The sequence below is a fragment of the Columba livia genome, chromosome 2, assembly GCF_036013475.1.
Source record: "Columba livia isolate bColLiv1 breed racing homer chromosome 2, bColLiv1.pat.W.v2, whole genome shotgun sequence".
In the NCBI taxonomy this organism is placed as follows: domain Eukaryota; kingdom Metazoa; phylum Chordata; class Aves; order Columbiformes; family Columbidae; genus Columba; species Columba livia.
The window spans coordinates 38,151,597-38,176,312 of record NC_088603.1 but is presented as its reverse complement, the minus strand read 5'-3'; the positions used below and the strand labels follow the sequence as shown (position 1 = coordinate 38,176,312).

Below are 24,716 nucleotides of genomic sequence, written 5' to 3'. Positions count from 1 at the left end.
CAAAATCAAAATGGTTTGTTTTATTGGCATTCCTTACTGCCTTATTGTAAATGAACTAGCATTTAAAATTACTAAAGACCTTTTTAATGTAGGCTAAGTTTCCAGAAGCTAAATCTTTTTAGACAAGAGATCACCAAAAGAGAACAGCATACAACTGCATCAGAATCAGGAGATACCTTGCATGAGGAACAATGGAAAATGGGAAGACCAACTCACCATCTGAAGCTTTAGATGGCTGATCTTCGTAGATAGGTTAGGTAAGATTCAGCTGAATAAATGTAGGCAGCGCAGACTCTGCAGGTGTCTGCATGTGAGTTGTCATACAAAATTGTAATTATAATCTCCGTTATAGTCAATGGAGATCTAGGCATAGACCAATATAGTAGGATTTGTGTTGTGATTGATCTCATCCTAAATCAAATATCTGAAAGAGATCAGATAGATTGGAGTGGGTGGTTTGGTGACAGCAGACCTAGATGAGACTGAGATACTCAGTGCCTCCTTCACCTTAGTCTTCACTGACGCAGTCTTCCAGGCCACTGAGCTTAGAGGCAAATTTCATGGAGGTGCGGGACTAGTAGCAGTGGACGAAGATCAAGACAGGGATTGCTTGAGTTCATGGGACCAAATGGTCTGCATGCAAGGGCACTGGGACAGCTGGCTGATGTCATCACAGGGCCACTCATAGTCATCGTTGAAAGGTCATGGAGAGCAGGGGAGTTTTTCGACACTTGAGAAAGGCAAAGGTTGCGCCTGTCTTTAAAAAAAAGCTAAAAGACAATCCAGAGACCTACAGGGAGATTGGTCAGCCTCACTTCATTCCTGGATAAATTGCTGAATGAGTCCTCTTGGAACACATTTCTGGAGATGAAGAAGAAAGTGATTTGGAACCGTCAGCATGGATTTAACCAGAGTAATTCATACTTGATGAAACTGATTGTCTTCTGTGATAAAATGACTGGATTTGTGGATGGAGGGAAATCAGTAGATGTCATTTTGTGTGAATTCATCAAGGAAGCGCAACAGTGTCTCCCACAATATTTTTGTATCCAAGCTAGGACCTTGCTTTCTAGATGGAAGGACAACTAGATGGGTAAAAAACTAGCTACATGGCTAGGCTCAGGGGGTTGTGGTTAGTAGGTCACACCTTACCTGAAGCAACATGTGGAGTACCACAGAGATCTGTCCTGGGACCTGTCATGTTTAACAACTTTATCAGTGATGCAGAGGAGGCAATGGGATTTGCTTTTGTTACATTTGCAGATGATCCCATGCTCAAGGGTGCAGTTGATGTGCTTTAGAACTGGGCTGCTGTGCAGAGGGAACTTGGCAGGCTGGAAGAATGTGCTAACAGGAGCTTTTTGAAATTCCATGAGGACAAATGTTCTGCCTCTGGGAAGAGACCTGCCTTTTCACTAATCCAGGCTGGGGACTGCCTGGCTGGATGGCAGCTCTGTTGAAAAGGTCCTGGGGGATGTTAGTGGGCAGCAAGCTGGAGATGAACCAGCAGTATGCCCTGGCAGTAGAGAAGGCAACAGCATGCCATGCCGTAACGACAAAATACAACCAGTAGATAAAAGATAGTGATTGTCCTCCTCTACTTGGGGCTCATTAGATTGCATCTAGACCACATTCAGTGTCTGGTTTTGGGCCCTCCCCCAAATGGGGCAAGGAAGATGCTGACAAACTGGAGATAGTTTAGCAGAGGGCCAACAAGATAATCAGTGGCTGGAGCACTTGTCCATGAGGAAAGATTGAAGGAGCTGGATTAGTTCAACTTGGAGAAGGGACAGCTTTGGAGGATCTAACAGTGCTGGAAGTACTCATGAGTACTTATCAAGAAGATGGATCCAGGCTCTTGACTGAGGTGTGTGGGAAGAGAATGAGGAAAATGTCCATAAGTTGAAACAAGAGAGGTCCTGGTTGGATATAAAGAAAAACTTTTTCATCATTAAACTGGTCACGCTCTGGAAGAGACTGCCCAGGAACCTGTGCTGTCTCCATCCTTGGAAATTTTCAAGATACAACTAGATAAAGCCCTGAGCAATGTGGTCTGCACTTGTACTGGACCTGCTTTGAGCAGGAGATTGGACTGGAGACCTTCTGACCATCCACCTGAACTATTCTGTGAAACTGGGTCCTGAATGAAATAATGAATATTTCCCTCCATCAGCTGCAAAGGCAGCCTTGGATGACTAACTCAGCTGTAGACCTCTATATCATAAATATCTGATGTTAGATTATGTGAATATAACCTAGTGAGCCAGCTCTAGGACATGTAACTATAGACTTAAGTTGCTTGTAGAGCTAGAGCATCCATGTGATGAAGGAATTGCAGGTAAACTCGGTTGCATGTGGCCATCTCCTTGCCCTTCTACACCTCTGTGTAAGAGTTTCTCTGAAACTCCTGCTGATCCTGACACCACAGCAGGGTTATATGTGCCTTTTCTCCAAAACACGACCCCATTAGTTCTCTTTCTGCTGCTTTCTCCATTCCCTCAGCTATTCTCAGCATCCCAAATGCTTCACATGCAAAGGAATTAATGATCCAATTATTCTTTCCTTTACCTCCCACTTTTCTCTGGAAGAGTCGAGATGACCTGTAAAAGGGAAAATGTATGGCCAAGGTGTGAGAGTTGGCAGACATGCATTCATGGAATGAAAGTTTAAACATTGTGGCAGGACAGGTAGAGAGGAGATTGGTTATGGTTACGGGGGAAAATCTTAATGAGCGTCCTAAATGAGTTTATCTTACAGAATTTTTCACCAGCATCACTCTGTTGAATAGACACCAATGTGCAGCAGCTGTCTCTCCCTTCCAGTTTTTACAATTTCTACAAGTTTCTTTTCTGGCCAAGAAATTAATGGATCTTGGGACTGACTGGATGTAGCATTCAACCGTAATCATTGTACATCCAACAAGGAAGGAAAGTCCTAGAATTATTTAGGCTGGAAAAGACCTTTAAGATCATTAAGTCCAACTGTAAACCTGACACTGCCAAGTTTATCTGCTGCCTGTAGGGTCTCATGAGCCCAGCTATTAGTTTCTAAAACATTACATATGTGCCATAATGTTCACATATGTGGAAGCTGTGAACTGCATGAGTGGAATGCGCAGCAGAGTGAAACATGAAGGATGATTTATGAGCGGGTATGAACACACACATGCTGATTGTGTTTTGATCACTTATTAATTAGCTGGCAAATGCGTGGGGTGAGCTCAAGCTGTATTTGTGCCAACAGTGCGACACTGAATTTCATTAAGAGAATTGACGATACAGGAGCAGTACACTGATGCTGTTTAAAGCTTCTTGACAAGGTCTGGATGTCTGTGTCTAGTAGGGATCTGTGGGTTTCTCCCTGCAGCCTTAGGTGCTGTCCTGTCATCCCTGCTTTGGAAAACGAAAGGGTTATTTGTACATTATGCATCCCAAAATAGATTTGGGTATGGGTTTTGTTGCTGGAATGTGATATATTGCACAAAAGCTGAGTTTGTTCCCGCTTGGCAGTGTAGGGTCTAACAAAGTGCTATTTCTGAATGAAATATGATAATTAAATCTTGCACCCATTTGTATGTGGCAAGCTTGCGGCATCCCTGGAGGTGTTTAAAAGACACGTAGATGAGGTTCTTAGGGAGATGGTTTGGAGGTGGCCTTGTCATTGTTAGATTAACGGTTGGACACAATGATCCTAAAGTTATATTCAAACCAAAATTATTCTATGATTCTGTTGTTTCTAACCTGTAACCCAGCTACTTAGTGATCTGGCATGTTATTTCACAACAAAAATGCACGTTCTCCCCGCTTGGATGAGAAATCTGTCCAGATGATGGGAGTTACTGCTTTGTAGTCCAGCTCATCCTCCTTGGAGCAACGTGTAATACTGCCTTGCTGTAGTGGTGAGGGGTCTTCATTTCTCTCATTCTAAACAGAATTATGGGAAACCTGCCTGGAGGAATAATCAGTGTGAAAGTAGACGGTGTATTTTTCTACTTCAAGTCTCCCGACACAATCCCAAGGAGAGTCCCTAGTAACTGGTTTACAACTTTTTTCCTTCACAAACAAACTCAAAAGAAATATGCTCTGTTAGTTTAGATACAAATATTTGCATCTGCTCACTCACAACTGAATGACTTGACTGAAACGGCAGCAAGAGAGAGTAGTGGACTGTGCAAAAGCAGGGGGGTGTGCAAATGCTTCAGCCCTGTAGCAACAGTCTTACTACAGTGTGTTGGTAGACGTAAGCCTCCAACTGTAGGAGTCTGGTTTGTTGTGGGCTTTGCCCACAACTAATCTATTATTTCCAGATAATAAATTGAATTTAGATTGTATAATCACATAGGAAGATGTTGACTGAGATTGTGTCTGCAAGATGTGAGAAGCCTCTTGATCCTCTTTACTGCCTGTTTTGTGAAAACTGGTTCTAAGTTTGATATGTATTTTCCCTTGGAGGCAGCAATGCCTTCTGGCCGGCTTTTTTTGACCTCGTAACATCCACCAGGGAAAGCAAGATGACCTGATGAAAGAGCTAAACAGACTTATCCAGAAGACTCTGCTGTCAGCTCAGGAATCTGCTGTTTTAGCGTGTGCTGTTGCATTTCAAAAACATGTATCATACCAGCGCAAGGAACATATTTTTCCTAAAAATGTAAAGAAACTGTCTTGCAAAATACAACACTTGCAGAGGGGATGAGCAAGGTCTTTATAATCAGTCATACAGGGTAAATGTAGTATTTAAACTAGAAAGGCTAAAAACACACTTTGTGACAGTTTGAGAGGAGTTTTCTGTGCTCATAAAGAGTACAATACTACCTATTTACAGTGATATAATTCTATTGCTCATCATTTAGCTTATTTTAGCAAAGAAAGGTAAGTAATTTTTTTTTCAGTTATTCTGATTCTGTTCTGTCATGGCACTGACAAAACTGGAGTTCTTGCATATGGGAGTGATTGCTGATTGTGGAGTATACAGCTAAGTTGAAGGAAAAAGTGCTGCTCAAGTAACGTTAATAGTATGTGTTGTCTGAAAAAAAGGCTGAACGTGCTGGGAATGCAAATGAGAACAGAGAGCCACTAAACCAGATGGTCAAAATGCCTTCATAAATTGATTAAATAGTTATGAATGTATCTTTTCTTTCACACCGTTCAGATATGCCAGATCATCCTTATTCCATGTAGTTCACTGTAACTGCAACGGCTGATACATGTGTAGGGTTCTGACTCATGTAAATGAATAGATATGGTCATTAATATCAGTGTACCTTCAAAAGCCATTGAAAAATTGACATAATGTACCATCTTTAGCTCCCAGAGGGTGTGTATAACTTCAAGTAGGTGAGCAGTACTGCTGAACCGGGGACCGAGTTAATTTTGCCTGCTCCAAATGGGAGAGCTGTGTTTTTTGAGGACAAACTCTGGAATAAGAGAACGGACAGTGAGGTTTGCTATGAGAGAGTAGGATTGCTCTTAAAAACTGCTGGAGAGATTAGTCTCATTCACTTAATAGAGCTGGATCATCAGAGGAAGGTTTGTGTATTTCTTTATTAGTATCCTTGGAAGTATTTGTTATTAATACATTTAAATGTATCGCTATATACGAGATGTCTTCCATAAAGTGTACAGATAACCCTCTGTTTTCACAGATTCTTTACATGGGACAATGGATGGAGTATTTCTCTTTGAAGATGTTGCTGTGGGAGACAGTAAAACCACACAGGGCTATGATGCAATTGTAGTAGAGCAGTGGACTGTCCTGAAGGTATGTGTGCAGTTTTACTTCTTTCTTTCTTTTTTTGTAAATCAAAGCAATCCAAGACTGTGAGGCAGACACTCGCATACTGATCTGTGCTTCAGCAATAGCAAAGAGGCAACTGAGGTAGAGCGATGCATCGTAACCATAACGCCAGTTGACAACACTGTAGGTTTGTACGATGCACTTTTTATTTTGGTAATCTCTGTGCTTTATTGGGGGAGGGTAGGAAATGTGAGTGATGGTGAGCAATGAAACTCAGGGCTATCTGTCCCAAAAATACAGATTTCTGCTAGATTAACTGTAAAGAGGATCTCCATTGGTTGTCAGGGCAACGTGATCACACAAGTCACTGTAGCCTCGCAGTTATAAAGGTGGCAGCCCTCTAGGTGGGCTTAGCTGCAGCAGGGCTGCACAGATAACTGCCTTTGCTTCTGTCTGACCTGCTTCATCCGCTGAAATAACTGTAAATTCTGGGTGGGTCCCTATAAACAAACCACGTGTGTCATAGACTGTCTTTTTACTGATCCAAGCGCACACTCCAGTCAGTAGAAACACTGTTTAGATCAGATCGGTCAGTACGGATCTTCCACACCAGATTTGATACACACATAAGTATTTGAAAAGCTGGGCTTAAAATTGTTTGTGACTTGAAGCAAAAAGATCATGGGGGAAAACAAGATACCATTGTGTAACTCTTTCCATTTTTTTTCTTTATTTGAATACTCTAGTCTGCCAGAAATAGATGTTATATATCTATAAAGTCAATGCCTGATCTTTTCACTTGGAATATACTGTAAATGGTGTAAAATCCTAAGAAAGACACGCAAGGCACACACATGCCAAAAGGGTGCATTATGGGAAAATGGGACAGATGCTAGACTAAATGTGTAAAATTACAGGAGACTGGTATTAAGAGTTTGGTTATTAGATTATGACTTTGTAGCATAGCAAGAAATGACCATAATAATAATGGCTAGAAACTTCTTGAAGAACAGTGTAATGCACTAATGGCAGCTTTTCTTGTGTTAATGTGCATCTGAACAGATTATTCCTACACTACATTGAAAGTTATTGTAGTTATTACAGACTTGTTCGTTTTTAGGGTCAGACTGTGGTGTTGCCACTCAGGAGCAAGGTTTTGGTATGATGACAGATGGTTCCATGAGTGCATTAGGTCAGTGCTGATCAAGAAGGCAAACGTTAAGAAGCTTTAATGTTAACCATATGTTAAAAACTGTTAGGAAAGGAATAGCGTGTGAAACAGCAAATATATACTACTACACACTACTGTATAAGCTGGGGTTTGACAGCACCTTATTGCAGAAGGTTATGTTAGCGCTGTAGATGTTCAGAGAAGAGCAGCGCGGATGGCCAGTCATACAGCCAGCTTCCATATGAGGAAGAGTTTACATGGTGTGTTCTTTCAGCCTGGCAAAGAGAAGATTTGCATGGAACGGAATCCCAAATCATGGAAGGTGTGTAAATAGGGATTAGCTGTTGCTCTCTCTTCTTTTCCAGTGTAAGAACTAAGGGTTGTCCAATGGCACTGGCTGGGTCCATGTGCAAAACAAAGAAAAAGGAGGTAATTCAGGTGAGCAGCAGCAGATCTATGGAACTCCTCTCTGGAGAATGCTGTGGGTTCAAGAAGTTTAGATGGGTTCAGGTGGAAGTGATGTTTTTTCCTCTATCTCTGTGTTTATGTGAGCATTTTAATTCAGATCAGAAGTGGGTTTTTGAAGTGAACCCCCTGATCCTCCCCACTTAATATGCCTCACCTCACATCACAGAATGGTCTCGTATTGCACAAACTGGATTTCTTTCAGTAGAAACCAAACCAGACATGCTGAGAGGAATTACACAAAAGCAAAAATGCTGACATGCTTGCCTTGATATATATTATCCTTCCTTAGCTGTTACTTATAACCACATTTGAGGCCACTTTCTGAGTTAAATGGATTCTTGGTCAGAACCAGTGAAAGGTTCTCTGTCTCAGTAGGATATTGCAACAAAGCTATATGCAATGGCCCCTGCACAACTCTTAGTTTGCTCTGTGTGGACACAGGAAAGTTTGTCTTAAGCTATGTGACCAGGACAGCATTTGATAATGGGGATCCTATGACAGCAGACTGGTGACCAGAATACCAGGACACAACAGTAGATTATCTTCTAGCAAGGCATCTTGAAGCAATAGAGCCCTGGTAGGTGAAGTATCATTTGCCTTCAATTCTAGCAATTCCATGCTGGGGGCACATCTGGTCAACAGATTAAGGAATCAACCTCCCAGTGCCATCTGGTGTGTCAAGAGATGCTGTACTGCTGCACACCGTGTCAGTGTGAGGGCTAGCATGGAGAGTCTCTCATTCCAGACATAGGATTTGGTATGTGCAATTTCAGAAACACAGTTGGTCTGATCAGATTATTCTCTGTTGTAATTTCAAATGGAGATGCTGCGTGTTCCCTGGCAATTTTACTCCTCTGAGTTCCAGTGCCCCTCATTATGAATATGTTACCCACCAACCTGGAAGTGGAAGCTTATGGAGAAGAAAAAGCCTGCTGAAGGAAGGATGTTGAGGCATTGGGGAACTCTTGCGAAGATCTTGTCAGTTTAGAGGAAGAGCAGAGCTGACCAGCTCTGTTTTCTTCTGACATTTAAATGACTTCCTGGGTATTTCATGCCTTATGCTTTCTGAGACGTCATAGGCATAAGTAGGGAAAGTCATCAAACAAATGACTGAAAGACTAGAAGCCGAGGGATCTGTAGGCACTTGCCCAATGTTGTACCCAGAAGACTAAGTCACCTCTCTGTTAAGCCCTGTTGGAATTTACCATTTTTTACTATAAACATGGAGTAATGCAGTGGCAGAGGAAGAGATTGTAAACTGGGGGATGTAGAGGGAAGGAGATGGAGTTCGGTAGTGACAGAAGATGTCCAAAAACCAGTAAAGGCTTTGTTTCTGTTATGAGTACTTCAAAGTATAATTATCACAGAGATAATTCTGGAGCAGGGCAATGACTCATTAATGTAGACCTTTTTTTTTTCTTTGCTATAGCTTCAGCTCTGATCTAGATTAACCTTTTCCATTTGTCATTCTCATTTGTACCGAGGCAGTGGAAGAAACACTGATGGGCAGCATGACATAAATGTGTATAATGGACCCTTATTTTAAATTTGTATCAGATTTGATTATCTGGATGAGCTATGGAGTTATTCAGATGTGGTCTGAACTGAACATAAATTTATTGCACTGTATACCAATTAAGAAGAAACAAAGAAAAGAAATCCCAGCCACAACAGAAGAAAGCTGTTGGAAAAGGAAGACATATAGCATGTATTGATGCCCTTAGTAACTACATGCACTAAATGAAAAGGTGAAGTTCTGCTGTTTAACCATAATGGCAAAAGAGCAGGGTTGGCACACCTCTTAGCAGATAAAGTGCTGCCTTTTTAATTGCTAAGGCTAATAGAGAAAACAAGCTGAACAGTGTGATGCGCTGGGTATGTGTGTAAAATGTCAGTTTGTAGAGGATGTAAAGCTGCAGCTGTCACAGTATGTGGTCCCGCCAAGCAGCAGGCAGGATGTAATAGCTCTGAGTCATTTAACTCTTTCTTCTCAAAGCACAGCAGTGGCATCCCCTGCAAATGACCACAGGACTTCTAATGACAAAATGCTACTCTCATCCCTATTGCTTTAACTCTAAAAATGTCAGGGCACATTATTTCCACCGCAGTCTTTGAGATCTAGCACCAAAACTTGTTTGATGGTTTTAATTCTGCTTGTGTAGGCAAATGTAGGTAGACAGTTCTGATTAATCAGAGCCTGCATGATTTCCCTCTCCCCACCTCTAATCTGTCACGTTCTCTTCCCCATTGCCCATGACAAAATAGCTAATACTGTCTTTAAAGTTGAGTGCCATAACATTTATTTTACATTTCTGCATTGGTTCAGCTTCTGAAGCCTTGTTCATCCTGAAAATATTGTCCTTAACTTATGGACATTTTCTCATTTAAAATTTTCAGCTGGTGATTCATCACTTTTTTATTGTCTGCTATATCATGTCTTTGGTGTACTGGCATGAATTAAAATCTCAAATACATCATGGTGTTGCTATTTCCCTGGCAGAACTGAATGGGGTCAGTATCTGCTGTAGACATGTTAAAACCCTTTAAAGTGCAACATATCAAAAGATTTGAAAAATTATCTCTGCTGAGCCTAGGTTACAAGTTGCCTTAATGTAAGCCTTGAAACAAATTCCCTGGAAATGAGGATTTCATTTGTCTGTAGATCTGATTTAGGTCATATGTCAGTTAAGCTCCGTTCTGCTGTCTGTAGCCATGGGAGAAAGGCATGACCAGGTCAGCAAAGGATCTGATGGCGATTGGCAGGAAATGCAGTTGTGTGCATGACCCTCTTGGCCACCCAAAGGACATGTATGTTGCCTGAGCATAATATTTCAGCATTTCGTTGCTCTTCAAGAAAAGCTGAACAAAAACCTTCAGGAGCCTGTTATCTTCAACAATTTTTTCCAGTTCTTGTTTCTTTCTTTCTTTCTTCTACGTAAGATACGAAAGCAGCATATATACCTATGTATTTGTCTACTGAACTCAGCAGAGATATGCTCTATACATGATTAATCTTTTTCTTTGGTTTTCTTGATAAATTTAGTAATAAAATCTACCAATACGAATTCGGAACTTTCCTGAGACTTGCACTGTTGGGTGTCTAACAAAGCCAACACTTCTTCCATGTGAGTAAAAGGCACTTGAACTAAACAGACAGAAGAGCACAGGATTTAAAGTGGTCTGAATTTAAAAAAAAAAAAAATCACTTCCTATCTGTCGTGGTTTGTGACGGGATCAGCAAGAAGAATTAGTTCTCTGGTCACCCATAAAATCTTCCCACTTAAAAATAAGCTGAGAAAAAGCATTTCAGTCCTCTGTGATACTTCCTAAAAAACCACCCAGGGCACAAGGCAGGTTTCTTTTCCCCAGCAGGTCACCTTTGGCCATGCAGTGCTGCCCTGGCTAAGGCAACTCTTTGACCCTGTGCTGCTGCCAGGGTTTGGGAGGGACCCCCCCCATTTTGGGGCACAGGGGATGCAGGTACTGGGACCCCATAAATCTGCGCTAAAGTGAAGGGCAGTGCCAACTTCTGCTCTCCTGCTGCCCGAACCAGTGGCCGTACAGGGTTTTGTGCTTCAGCTGCATTTCTCACATGGAAACAGATTATTAGTTCCATAATGGCAGAACCGTTCACAAAAGCCTTTTTGCAAAGGCCAAATTTTTTTTGAGAATAAATTATAACTGAAGGAAATTACATTGGGGAAGCTGCATGGAGATGACAAAGCTGTGTGTGGCAAGGCACCCTGGAGTATACAAGTTCTCGGGTAGTGTTTTTCTATGCTGTTGGGTTTTTTTCCCAATAACAGTTGATGGACAAACAGCAAAATCAGGGATCAGTTAAAGGCACAGTGCACAAGTATTGCAGGAACTGGAAAACTGAAAATGCCAGAGTTATTTAAAGAGATGTACTGATGGGTTGCTACATTACATGTATTTCTTGTGCTCCATGGCCAGTTAGGTGGAGTTGTCCTATCCCGTTGCCAGTGCATGTAAGTTTAACACATTTCACAAGATGCTTCTGTGCTTCCTTTGTGGGGAAACCTCCATGTCAACACATTCAGCTTCTGGAGCTTTTGCTACCTATCCTGTGCTTCTATAAATGCAAAATTGTGTTGCTGCATGAATGTGCTTCTTTGTTACAACTGCAGGCAATATTAGAAGCACTCAAACATTTTTGTTAGTTTATTCATGTGCTAGAAAGTGGGATTTACATCTGCAGAAGTCACTGAGAGAAGTGGGGTTTGTGGGCACATGAGGGATTTTTGGTTGTTTTTTGTTTAGCCGTAGGCCTGGAGGCAGATGCAGATGCTACTCAGCAGCTGTGTACCTATTGAAAGTGTGACTGGATACATCTGTATCTCAGAAAAACTGTCTTAACAGGATGCTACCCTGTATCATGTTACAGCTTGATTTTATTCTCAAAAATACTTGACCGTGCATGAATCCACGTATGTTATATAATCATAAATAAATCTAAATCACATATGCCCAGAATAATGTGCAAAAAGCCTTTCTGTGCATTTGTTTCTTACTTTTTTTTCTATTAACTTTCTACTACGGTCCCAATTTAGCTGCTGGTTGGTGTTGGTCAGTGACTCATCTGCTGCCAAAAGCCGCTGGTGGTTTCTGAGGGTGCCGGAGCCGTCCCGCACCCTCTGCCTTGCAGCTGATGGTTGTGTAGCCCGTGCCTGCTGGCAACAGGCTGTGGTGAGTTGCACACAGACATTTAGGGGCAGCTCAGTACTGGAGGAGCACAGTCCAACTTTTACTGCTGAAACACTTGGGAAACTTCTGCTTCCAATCAGTGTTTTTCATGGATCAATAATGTTATATTATTAGCAGAAATTACCTTTTGGAAGAAGTTTGAAAAGGAAAAAGGCAAATAATTCAGAATTTTAGAGCTTGGATTTAGCCTCCTTGTCAGCCGTGTTACTGCAAACATAAAACATTTCCAGTATGTTTTACCCGCTCAGTCTCACACAGCCGGTTTATTCAATTTCTCTCCTTTTACTGTCCGTCTTTTCCACTAAGGTGCAGGTTCTGCCTTCTTCGTCCTCCCTTCAGAGCGCTGGGAGAAGCTCTGGCTTTGGCAGCGGTGGGGCTGGTGAGCAGCCCTGGCTGGGGGTGCACGCTGCCGCCCTCCCGGGCTCTCCCTTGTATTTTTCGGAAGGAGCCGGGTTTGAACGTGCTGCCGGTTTTCCTCAACAAACAGCGGGTTACACTTTGAAAGCGACTTGTGTTTTTTTACTTCCATCCTCTTTGCCATCTGTCTGTAGATCTTAGTACGCAGTCTGTTAGGATTTGCCGGTAAAGGTTTTATTAAGATTTATTTAATGGAATTTTCAATCTTCTACTCTTTAATCCGTGTTGGAAAAAAATATTAAATGGTGACAATCCGTAGCTGCCTTGTCACTAAATCACATTCGCTTAACCCAGGAAAGAATGATTTGTGTAGAACTTGTGTCTCACAAGAGCTTAGTAGTTGTCTTGTTTATTATCTTGCTGTGGTTAAAATTGCCGCGGGGGGGGCAAAAGAAAAGAAAAATTGTTAATGCAGTTGTTTGTGTGGCTTGCCCTAGATATTATCGTTATCATTTTTTAATCTTTTTGTTTTTCTAATGAGCAGAAGCAGCTGTGAAAGGAGAAAATGCTGAAAACAAACAGTGCAACTATAAATAAAATAAATTCTTTTCATGTGATGCAAGTCAAGGGAAAAACCTAGCTCAATATGCTCTGGCTTCTTGACACTCAAGGTGTGATCAGAGATTCCTTATCATCCACGGGAGAGTGGGAAGCAAGTTAATTAAAATCTTCCACCCTTTCACTGAATGAAATGTCTCCCGGCTTGAGACGCATTATTTGAACACTTATTTTTCAGTAGAGCTCTGGCACGTACTTTTTACTTCTGGTGTTCAAATCCAATATTTGCCAGCTAGAAAGAGCATTGAAATTTCATTTTAAGAAACTGTATGTTTGAAATTTAATTTCAATTGTCTCAAATAATAATAGGTAAAATAATTTTAATTATCACATTAAATATAGAATGAATATAAGATGACTCTTTTCCTCTGCACCCATCCCCCAGTGTATTGTTTGTTTAGAAGCATTTTTGCTTTGGAAAGCACTTAATATGACACCAATTTAAGGTCTGTACAACTGTGACTCCTGCTGGCACGCAAATTCCAGTTGTGGGGTACGATTACAGCCCGTGATTCAGGAGGGGGGGGAGGGAGAAGCCGTTTCTTGTGGTCTTAAAGAAAGCTTCAATTATCTGTATTTGCAAGTAAAGAGCTTGGAGCCCTTATGAATTACACCTGTTTATTCAGGAGTGGCTCCTTTCTTTTGTCTATCATCTTCGAAGGAGCCAATTATTAGTAGTTCATTGCCTGGGTACCTGTGGCAGAGGTTCCAGCCGAGTGTCCTGCAGAGTCAGGGGAGCTTTTGGAGGAGCCCATGGAGCCCGGAGGAGACGTGTGCCCCTGCGTAAAGCCCACGCTGAATCCTCCAAACAGCCTCACGCGTGGTGGGAGCCAGCACATCTGAAAAATCAGAGGTCACCTCTTTGTAACAGCTGCACAGCACACTTGCAACAGCGTTTTTTACATTTTCAGATTGAAGAAAAAAAAATCTTTGAGCCTAATTGACTTCAGTTTATCTTAAGTTTATATTCGAGTAATGACACTTTTCAATGCACTTACCTGTTCTTTTCCTTTCTGCACCACTGGGGTTGTGAAATACATCATCATCTGCTGCAGATGATGCTTAATCCTGACAAGTGCGCCAGGTCCGGAGCCGGCCTCGTCTCGCCGCTGGGAGCCTGCGGGGACAGCGGGCTGTGGCAGCAGTGACGGCGCGTCCCCGAGACAATTTGGCTTCTGCAGCAGCCAAATGAGCTCTGCGTGGTACCGGTGTCCTTCCTCATTGCCGTAATCCCCCTCTGATTTTTGACGTTTGTTGCACATCCTGATGGAAGGAGAAGGTTCTCCTTGCTAATCGCCAGCCTTGGGCAATTAATTCAAAATAGAAATCCTCTTTGCAACATAAGATGTTGCTTGGGGCACAAACAAGGTCTGCTGTGCCAGTCTTTCCTGACCTGCTAGTCTTCCGCCCTCTAAATGACTGAGCTCCTTCTGGTTTTTCCTCTGCAAACACTGTCTGATGGAGGGAATGTTTTGCTCAGATCATTTTATGAGTTCTTCCAGGCACCTCATGGCAGGCTTGCGATGGTGGATGCTCTGACCTTATTCTTAATCCTCATATTGCGTATTTTCGTCTTTGTTTTTGGGAGGTGTTGTTGACCAATTTCATAAATCTCAGCATGTTGTTGATGTGTTTTCTTGGGACATTAGCTCTTAAAGGCATCTAGCTATGTCATAATTTTCACATTATCCTTGGGCACTATTTTAAATACTGGAAAGAGGGCATCCATCTTACACAGGGAAATGGGAGCCTGAGGAGACTCCGAATCTACCACAGTCACAGCTGTAGGATAAGTCCTGATCATTTTGGAGGATATGAGTCCAAGGCCAGGTGGCCTTGCTCCCCTCTCGCAGGGCATCTCCTTTCTCTCCTGGAGTCAGCAGTTCTGGTCTGTACATGGTGCTGTTGGAAAGTAGAGGAGTGTCTGTAAGTCCCTGAAAGCCTCTATACGGAAATCAGACATAACATTAGCAGCGTGTTCTCTAGCGTGTGCACTTGGACTAGAGCTTTTAAACGTTTTCCTTTTTAAGCAGGAGTGATACGGCTTCTTCAGCTATTTGCATTTGTAGTTTTTAATAGCTACTGTCAGACAGTCATTTAGTTATGAAGATATCAAGTGACCTAAATTACGTTTGTTAGAAGAAAGGAATAGCTGAGATTGGAATTCACAGAAATACCTTGAAATAACTACAGCAGGATTTGGATTATTTCTGATCCAATGGCTATTTTGTTACTGTGGAATAAATGGATTTTTGGAGCTGCAAAACTATTGTGCCTTACCCGGTGTTGAGAATTGGCAATTAAAACTCCTTGCCTGCACATGAAACCAGTGGAGGTGCCTGAGCTTTTTGGCAAATACAATTGTTATTCCGATGGAATATAGTTGTATTTGTAGAGACTAGTAGTTACCATTTGCCTGCTTTGTGTGTATGAAAATTAAAACCCAGTAAATACGCTCCAGCATCTCTTTGTTAAGTTACTGGAAGTCCTGGCGTTTAGACGCCTCACTGGAACAATCTTTGTTGAAACCAACAGTGGTTCTTTCTGTGCGAACTGCAGGGTCTGCCACTTGGTAGAAAGGGAATTAGCAAAGCTCTGCTGGGTAGATCTGTGGCTGGAGCCAAACTTGTGCACTGAAAGGCAACGCTTTTGGGCTCGCCCACAGATTTCCTGATTCAAAATAACAAGGAAGGGATGTGTATCTGGGGGTGATAGAAGGAAAATAGATCTGTGCTTAGATATTAGTTTTTGTTGTTGGCTATTTTGCTCTTGGTCCATCACAGCAGAGTAACCCAAATGATTTTAGTACTAATCTTCAGGATTTACTCTAGCCTAGACAAGTGCAGAATCTGGGCAAAGCAAACTTGTCATTTTAAACTACTTGAATATTTTTTTGCTTTGGAGGAGATAATTGATAAAATGCAGTTAATTTGTCCTGTTCAGATCTGGAATCATCTAAAACTACAGAGATGACTCAGGCAATGAAAAAACAAGATCACAGATGTTTACTATTTTAAACAAACTCATTTAACAGTTTGCGACGTACGGGCGATCAGTCCCATGTCTCACGTTTTCAAACGTTTTCCTTCCTGCCTAGCTGAACACACAAATGACCCCCTTCAGGACAAAACCCATTCTCCCTCCCAAAAAAACTCCACACTTGGGGTTTTTTTTTGTGGTGTTTTTTGTTTGTTTGTGTCAAACCGAATGTCACACTCCACATGATGATGCTAACTGTTGATTTTTTTTCTTCCCTAGGGAGCTGAAGTGCAGACCGATTACGTTCCGCTGCTGAACTCCCTTGCCCTGTACGGCTGGCAGCTGACGTGCGTCCTTCCCACTCCCATTGTGAAGACCAACAGGTAGGGAGGGGGCAGCCGCTGCCTTTCGGCCGGGGAAGTAGCTGTAGGGGCACCACGGTCCCCGCAAGCGATTCTCCGTGCCCCCAGTGTGGATTTCCTTCCATGCCCGCAGCAGCTGCTCTCTGGGTCCTCTGAGCATCACAAGCTGCAGGAAGCACGTGGTTGGTGGGCAAAATACTGCAAGGTGGTGGCAGCGTGGTTTCGGCATGAATTTTCTGGGTATTGTCTCTGCCCCTCTGTAAACTCCTTGATTCTAAAGTTCTTGCTCTGGATCTCCCGGTAACTCCTCTTACCTGTGAGATGTTGCCTATCTGAAGAAAATTCACTTTATTCTTAACGGATGTCTGTCTGATGCTGCTGATACACACGGCCTAGCTGAGAAGAACCGTGTGGAATTGGTGTATCATTAGTAGCTTTGTTTGCATATATAATCATTCTGCAGTCTGCTATTATTAATATTCTGAGTTTTTAAATACAAATGCAAATCACTTAAAAATACTTTTCATAACTGTGGTGAAAAACAGTCATCCCACTTGTTAATCACGAAGATGGCGCTTTCTGAATTTTCACTGGTCAGGAATATATTTATATATACACCAATATAATCATCATGATTTTTTATCTTAAAAAGTAAAAATATGCCCAGTTCTTTATGACATGATGAAGACTACTCCTACACATAAAAAGCTAAAAAGTAAAGGCCATCTGTGCTGGGGGAAAAAATGGTATTTAAGTTTTTCAGATGTGTTTAAATATAGGAATGAATAGAATATCCCAATTATGATTTGTAAGCCTTGTCTCTTAAGGGTATATATGGGTTTCTTCCTCTTCTAGCTTTCTGTATCCTGTTTTAACTTGAGTAACACAGGTCAGGCTGACGGTGCAGAAGGGCACCCACCCAGTCTAACCCCTGGTGGCATTTGGCTGTGCCTGCAGAGCTGCACACAGGCACCCTGCCACTTGCGGTTCTCGCTCTATGTTCCAAACAATTTGTTCTGTGTTTATGTGCTTAAAACATTCAGCAAAAGCCTGTAACAGGCTGACAGACTCTTATCAGGCCAAACAGTTGCTCTTTTTTTCCCCAAAAAATACCAGGCTGCTCAAAGACACTGGGGACAGGGAATGTTTAGGTCACTCTTCATTTTGTTGTTCTTTGACCTGCAGAAATAAATGACTGAGATGGATTTTTGCTTTGAATGATGCTGGATGTAAATTTAATTCATTCTCAGGAGTGTGCATTTGTTTCTTTTCAGGGAGGGGAATTTATCTACAAAGCAAATTGTATTTCTTCAGAGACCTTCTTTGCCCCAGAAAGCAAAGAAGAAAGAATCTAAGGTAAATAACCTTGAGTTCCCAGTTTCTTTGTTTTTTGTTGGTGGTATTTTAACACTATAATTGATTTCACATAGAAGTAAAAATGGCCTATTCAACGTTTCTGTGGTACAGTAGCAAGACACAAGGAATTGAACTGTTCCGATGAAAGAAACAAAAAATGCTCAAATGATGTGCAAACTCTTACGTTTCATTCTCTGTTGAACTCACAGCAGCAGAAGAGACGTAGATTTCTCTTTACATGAACAGGACATAAACCTCTATACGTGACCTAAAATTCTCTGCCCACGTTTCACTGCCTGCAAGGTAGAACCAATGCTGCTCTCTCTCCCCCACTGCCTGTCTTTTCTGTTTAAATTGCCCTCTCTTCCTTGCTCTGTGTGTTTGTAGAGCACAGCACAATGCAGGCCTGATCTTGGCTGGTGCTTCTGTCTACTGTGTCAATGTTCATAAATTCTGCTAGAATTTAACCAAAACCAAAGCCCCCCGAATCCATCTAAACTATCTGAGAACGTAGCTGACAGCTGATGGTGTACCTGTGTGGATGCACGTATGTATTCCCCTTTCCATTTTTAAATGTGTAGCTGTGGGAATCCCTGCCCAAACCCGTCAGGCTGAACAGCCGAGAGGGAAATACAAGGACTGGTTTAAACTGGAAACTGAGGAAGTGCTGACCTTCCTACAGTACTGGGATTTGCCTTGCCCTTTCAGTATGCAAAGGGATCAGAAAAGCCAGGTGAAGTACGGAAAAGATCTCTGAAACCACATGATGAAGAGACTGCTAATTAAAAAGGCTTGTTTAGACTCTGGCTCTGTGCACGTCCCTTAGTGCCGGTGAGCCAGACGTCACCCCGAGGAAGATGAGCCAGAGCAGGAGGTTGGAAACACTAAGCAGAGCTGAGCACTAGGAACATTTTACCCAGCACTTTGGATAACTACAGATAGTTTTAATCTGTAACACCCTGACTGGTTCGGAGCCTGGTTCTGTGAAAATCATCTTTTAGATGCAGTGGAGACCTGGAGAGTGTTTGAACTGACTGAAGCAGGAGAGACCTGCTGGGAGAAGGACTGTGATTTAGGATTTACCTGCTCTCATTAGCAAAGCTGGAACCCTGAGTATTCTGTGAAGGTGTTACAAAGCCCATCTTTCTTTCTTCTCTTTGTTTTCGGGTGATTAAAGGCATCTGGGGATGAGGGTCGGAGTGCCTGTATCTGGTCATTCTTCTCCCACCACTGTGCGTGGTTTTAATGGAAGGGGTGGGAACCTGTAAATGATGGTATGTCTTCAAATAGAGAAATCAGCATGATACTGACTGAGTGCTTGTGTTATAATAACAAATGAATAGCATCCAGATGACTCAAAACGTTTTCATTTGGCCACATAAAAACTTATTTAACAATGTCTGGTTGACAAAACAAAGGATTTAGTTGTTGTCAGTATTAAACATGCAGATGTATTTGAGGGCAAAAATCACAACAGCATATTTTCATACCAAAGGTCAAGGAAAAGTGGGGTACATTGATTATAGTGATATAAAGAAACATAAGATGGTTCAACATCTGTAAGTGGTTGTTGTGAGTCACTTCAAAGATGCCAAACCTGGCATTTGATTAAGTTTCTGAATATTCCACATACCACGTCACAGGCTCTCAGGGTCTGAAATGTTTATAGATGACCCCTCGGAGGAGGGAAATAGGCTGATGAGATTAAAGGGACATCACAGTGTTGGGTGATCCACCCTCTCTACACACACCAACCAGCCGCTGTTCACTTCAGCCAGAGGAACAGAAAAGGCAACATGCAGGGAGTGGGACAACTTATTTTTCTTTTCAGTAAGACAGAAGGACTCTCATTAGTGTGATATTCAGTCAGTGATGAGTTAATCGAGTTCATTCACAATAATGCAAAAGTGATGCTTATTTCAGCAGAAACTGGCTGTATGCGTTCTTGTGAAACACAATATAAATACCTGTCTAAGTATACATACATCTGCACATACACACACAGTCTCCTACAGTTTGATCTTTATCACATTTAGGGCCCTGATCTCACCTTCCGTCAAAGAGAGCTTTGAGTTGAAGGGGAGCTGTGGGTGCCCAGCACTCCTGCACATCAGAGAGGAAAATATTCAGGTGTCTCTGAATTTTAAACATTTGAGCTTTAGAACCGAGATGCTCTATTTCCTCCTTCTCTAAATTATGATGATATTTAAGTGAAAGATTGCCTCCTCCAAGTAAAACCAAGAAGAATCTTGTAAAAGCCAGTTTCCATGTTTGGTTTTTTTTCTCCTTTTTACATTAAGTTCTGGGTAGCAAAAGAAAAGAGCATTGCTGCCTCTTTGTGATCTTATGAACTCAATATATTTTGAATGGCTTTTTGATAAAGGAATAAATAGCTGGATCAAAAATCTATGACATGAGTCCTTCTTTTGACCAGCTTGGACACAGACCTAGTTGCACAGGTAAGAATGGCTTTTGGGACCACAGCTGAATTTGCTGAATGTCCTGATGAGATGTCTTAGGCCATCCCAACATCGCCTCCAAACCTGTCCCTGAGTTTTCATCGACGTGGTCACTGCTGATGAACTGGTTGTGCACATTCACCTGTACTTAGCAAACTTGTGTGGAATGGCTCAGCAGGGGCTTGGAACGTGGTCTGGCTTCCCTTGAGAAGCTCCATTCACTTTTTGACACGTGAAGCAGATATATTAGTAGCATATTTATCAGGCTTTATGTATGTTATACCCATCACATCAGTATTTCAAGGTAGTACTAGTTGTTTTCTTTATTTAATAGTAGTTAAGCAAGTTCTGAAATGGCAGCTGTGGCGAGTCTCATGGCGAGCGCTGCAGGAGGCAGCGTCATGTTTACTCATCAAAAACCATTCATACAAAGGGTGCAGAATATTTTGCTGTTTGGCTGTAGCCTTGGGGGTTGTGTTAGTTCTGCCACTGACGTGGTGAAAAACATTGGGATAACGCCATGGGGTTGCCTCCTCCGCGTGCGCCTGTGCAGCTTCGCACGTTCTTGCGTGTCTGCCGGGGGCTGCGGGCGGCACCACATGTGGAGAGGACCCCACCAGGCACGTGAAGCAGCAGAGGCAGGACGCACCAGTGTCTCTTCTCTCTGTGTAACAGACACATACATGTGGCACAAATGATCTTAAGCCATCTGATACAGTCATGCGATTTTTTTTTTTTTTAATCTTGGGTCTTTTTGGTCAAACTAGTCTTTGAATTAAAACTAAATAATCAAAACGTTTCTATTCTGGAAAGCAAGTGTCCGTGTGAGATTGTCTCTAATGGTCTTTAACGCTTGGATCTCTTACTTGCAGTTTCACTGGAGGTTCTCCAAAGAAGACATGCACAACAAGCAAATGAAGAAATCCGCAAAGGCGAAATTAAGTACGAGAGAGAAACAAACATCAGAGGAGAAGCAGGAATTTGAAGTCACAGAGAACACAAGAAACTTAGAAGCACAAATCTCAGAGGCCAAGCCTGATCCAGAACAGCAGCTGGACAATGTCATAGACTTGGGACATGCGGTAGCAGGGACCGAGGACGGAGATGCCCATCGTGATGGGGGCTCAGAAGAGACAGGTCCTGCCAGTTGCGATACTGATGACAACGCCGTGCAGGTCTGTGTCAGCCAGAGCACGTCTGACTGCTGCGCGGGTCCGGGAACAGAGGCGGGGGACTCTGCTCCGGTGTCAGACGGCTGCGCTGGCAGTGACGGGGCAGGGCTGGACACAGGCTGCTCCTCTGAGTAAGACCTATGCATCAGGTATCCTGTGAGTCGCTGATACTTTGCCGAGAGAGCAGAACAGATTTTGCTGTCACCATCGCTAACTCCTTTGCTCAATTCAGCATTTCTTTGGCATTGTACTTACTTTGCTCCTTAACACACCAATATCTTGGTATTTTAAGTAACTACAGGACCCAGGCTTTTTAACCCACAGAAATTAATTGCCAAATTCCATCTTGTTCACAGAGTGGGATGTGCCCTGGGCTGTCTCCTAGAGCTGCACTTCAAATGAAAACGTAGGGACAGAAAACATACTCGGGTTTTTCTCTCACTGACCTTAGCAAACCAGGTTTGTACCTAGGTCAGGGCAAGCGTTCCCCTTGGTCAGATTTTATTCTGTGACACTTTCTCATCCACATATCTTTGCTGGGGAAGTTACTGTGCCGTATGTTATTTTGTCATTAAGCTTGTAGTGTCATGAAAACGGTATTTGGGCTTAAACAGGCTGAAATCGGAAAGCTTAGAGAAGAGGGCTGTTGTCTGTATTTATCTGAAACAGCACACTTACTGCTGATACTCTCTTCTGAATTTTATTAACTCTTGCAGATCTTTAAGCAATAAGCAAATTATGTACCTATTTTAGACGCACCAGGTAAGCGACCCCATGGTAAATTTGTGTGAGGCAGATGATTCCAATAGAAAATGCAATTTTCTATTCGCTCACGTTTATGTTCTTTGCCAATCAACAGTTCATCGACAGTGGTGGGGGCTTCAGTCAGTAGTTGTGGGGGCTTCAGAAGATAGCAAAACAGAAAAAAACAGGTAAAAATATGTGTCTTTTAGTGGCTGTCTTCACTAAAATTGGAACTAGATGTCACCTCCTGACCGTTGCAGGTGATGCCGTAAAATATGTTGTGAGAAGGAACTGAAATGGCAAAGAGCAGGAGGCAGTGGCCAACAAATGTCACTAAATGACCTTACGAAATGCAAACACCTTAATAAAGGGGCTTTTTTTCATACAAGTAACTGTATGTTGAGACTGATACCTAACGGAATTCTGTAAAATTACCAGCATTTTAATGTTTGGAGCTACATTAAATATTTACAAGTGAATGTACATGTGTAATATAGCTTCGGTGCCAGTGTTCTCCAAGTACTTCAGTGTTCTTAAAACTGTAGGAAGTAGTTGTTTCTGTCTTCTTAACCACCTTCATCCCTGTTTAGAAATGATCTGGGAACAAGGTGGGAAATACATTCTAAATTCCCCCAATTTTAGTTTTTGTAAAAGCAAGAGCTCTGTAAGTGATTTGCTGTTTTTTCCCTTGATTGATTTCTGATAATTTTCCTTAGTCTTCAAATCAAAATGCTGCACAGAGAACTCTGTTCTGTATCAATTGTGCACCTGGAGTGGTTCAAAAGCATTTTCCATGCCTTAAAATTATACAGTTGGCAGAACATGGCAGAGAAGGGGATAAAAATCCCACCACTTCGAATATTCATCTCATTGGGACAGCGGCACTGAGGTTTAAACCGTTCGATTTCACACACATAAAGCACGGTGGTATTTCTTTCATTGCTTAAAGAGTTTTTATTTTGATCTCGGTGGTTTAACCAGAGGACTATAACTAATTTCAGTTTCTGGTGGTATTTTTCAATTATTTCATTCTGTTTCATGAGATTAAACTGAAGTTCCAGTAGCCTCAAAAATAGGTTGTTTCAGTAGTTCTACTTAAATACAAGGTCTCTGCTCTGTACAGCTTTAAGTACCTGTTTGCAAATTTTATTACCGTAAGATCCTTCTGCTGATGGTTTCTATTTCAAGGACTAGCTTTGTACTCATCTTGTTTAAAAATATACTGTATTTAATGAACATTATACTAGTAGGAAAGTGTTGCAGTAGAAAGAACTCTCCAAATACTTTCGAATAGAAATCGTTTCTTGAATTGCAATTTGACCTTGTTTAACTGGATCCCAGCTGCTGACAAAACTAAAAAGAAATAAAGGTCATGAGGAGATTTCTTACTTGTGGTACTTGCACAACTGCCAGTAATTTGTCCCCAAGAGGAGGAACTCGGGGTCTGTAACTGGTGATGAAGGGAAGCTCCTTACTACTAAGTGAGCAGTAGTTACTACTGAATTAGCAGTAGTTACTAGTGCTAGAGAACTGGCTACTAGGTTTTCCATCACCAGTCTGATAGAGCGTGTAACGGTCTATGAGGAAGTTGCACTTGTTTAAGAGCTTGATTTAAAACTTGGTTCCTGTAAATGCCAGAGTGGCTTGGGTTGGGAAGATTCGGTGGGAACGTTCACATTCTTTCAAGTTAAAAAGGGAAAATGGTTCTGGTTTTACAGTTACGTAATTCCAGTTTGTGACTTTGAATTAATCTGAGCTCAGCTGCCTGGAGTTGCGCGTGTGCTTTCACCATAGTCACCTAAGTAAACTGAGCTTAAATCGCCTTGTGGAGGGATGACGGGGATGAGATGAAGGCTGGGGAAGGCAGCTTGGGGTGCTGTAGCGAGGCTCCGCGGATGTTGTGTGTACGATGCATCTCAGCTGCGTTTGATGTTTTGGGCTTGAAAAAGCCAGACCAGCAGAGTGTCCGAGGCAATCAGAGCAAGTAGTCATCACTTTATTTGAAGCCTGAATGGAGAAGGGAAAGGGCTGGGCCAGAGCTTAACTGTGATCTGAAGAAGACCTGACCAATGCAGGGAAATATGCCAAGAGTGGAGAGACTGTAGGTGGGAGGAGCAAGAGATGGGAGTTTGGCTGCAGAGGTACCACCTCCATCTCTCCCCAGGGAAGCCACACTTGAGCCCCCAGCTCCATCTCAGGGTTTGTCACCCCCAGCAGAAGCTGGAGGGAGAAGCCAGGCCCTTGCCTTGCTTGTGAAGAGCCACCTTTTTAAGCCCAGCCTATTTTTTTTTTTCCCAAATCAGATGGAATCTTCCAGTAAGGATGCAAAGTAACCTTTCTGTGCCTCTCTGGTGAGCGAAGCAGACACGGGCACTGCTTGCACATCTGGGGAAGGAGCTGACGGGTTGTGCTACCACGTGTCACCGATGCCGGCAGGTGACAAGGAAGCACCACAGCACACGCAGGTGTATTTTAATGTGACGCTGGTGTATTTTCACATGGACACGTCCTGGTTGAACCAACAAACCCCAGGTCTGTACATCAGTCCCAACAGGCTCCTCTCCTTGGGGGA

At 42.4% G+C, this 24,716-nt stretch overlaps 1 protein-coding gene and 1 long non-coding RNA gene across 3 annotated transcripts in view; one reads left to right on the top strand and one right to left on the bottom strand.

The window, feature by feature from the left end:
* Positions 1 to 23,532, top strand: part of RFTN1 (raftlin, lipid raft linker 1) — a 98,529-nt gene extending 74,997 nt beyond the window's left edge. For both annotated transcript variants that reach the window (XM_065051463.1, XM_065051462.1), the window contains exons 7-10: positions 5,642 to 5,757; positions 16,331 to 16,434; positions 17,688 to 17,769; positions 21,101 to 23,532. In XM_065051463.1, coding sequence (XP_064907535.1) covers positions 5,642 to 5,757; positions 16,331 to 16,434; positions 17,688 to 17,769; positions 21,101 to 21,535 — 737 coding nt within the window. In that variant the 3' untranslated portion in view covers positions 21,536 to 23,532. The remainder of the gene's footprint in view (positions 1 to 5,641; positions 5,758 to 16,330; positions 16,435 to 17,687; positions 17,770 to 21,100) is intronic.
* On the bottom strand, positions 10,567 to 15,044 carry LOC135578465 (uncharacterized). The gene is made up of 2 exons (XR_010470104.1): positions 14,071 to 15,044; positions 10,567 to 13,911 (listed from the first exon to the last, which is right to left on the bottom strand). It is a non-coding gene; the product is annotated as an uncharacterized LOC135578465 (long non-coding RNA).
* Positions 23,533 to 24,716: the final 1,184 nt, after the last annotated feature.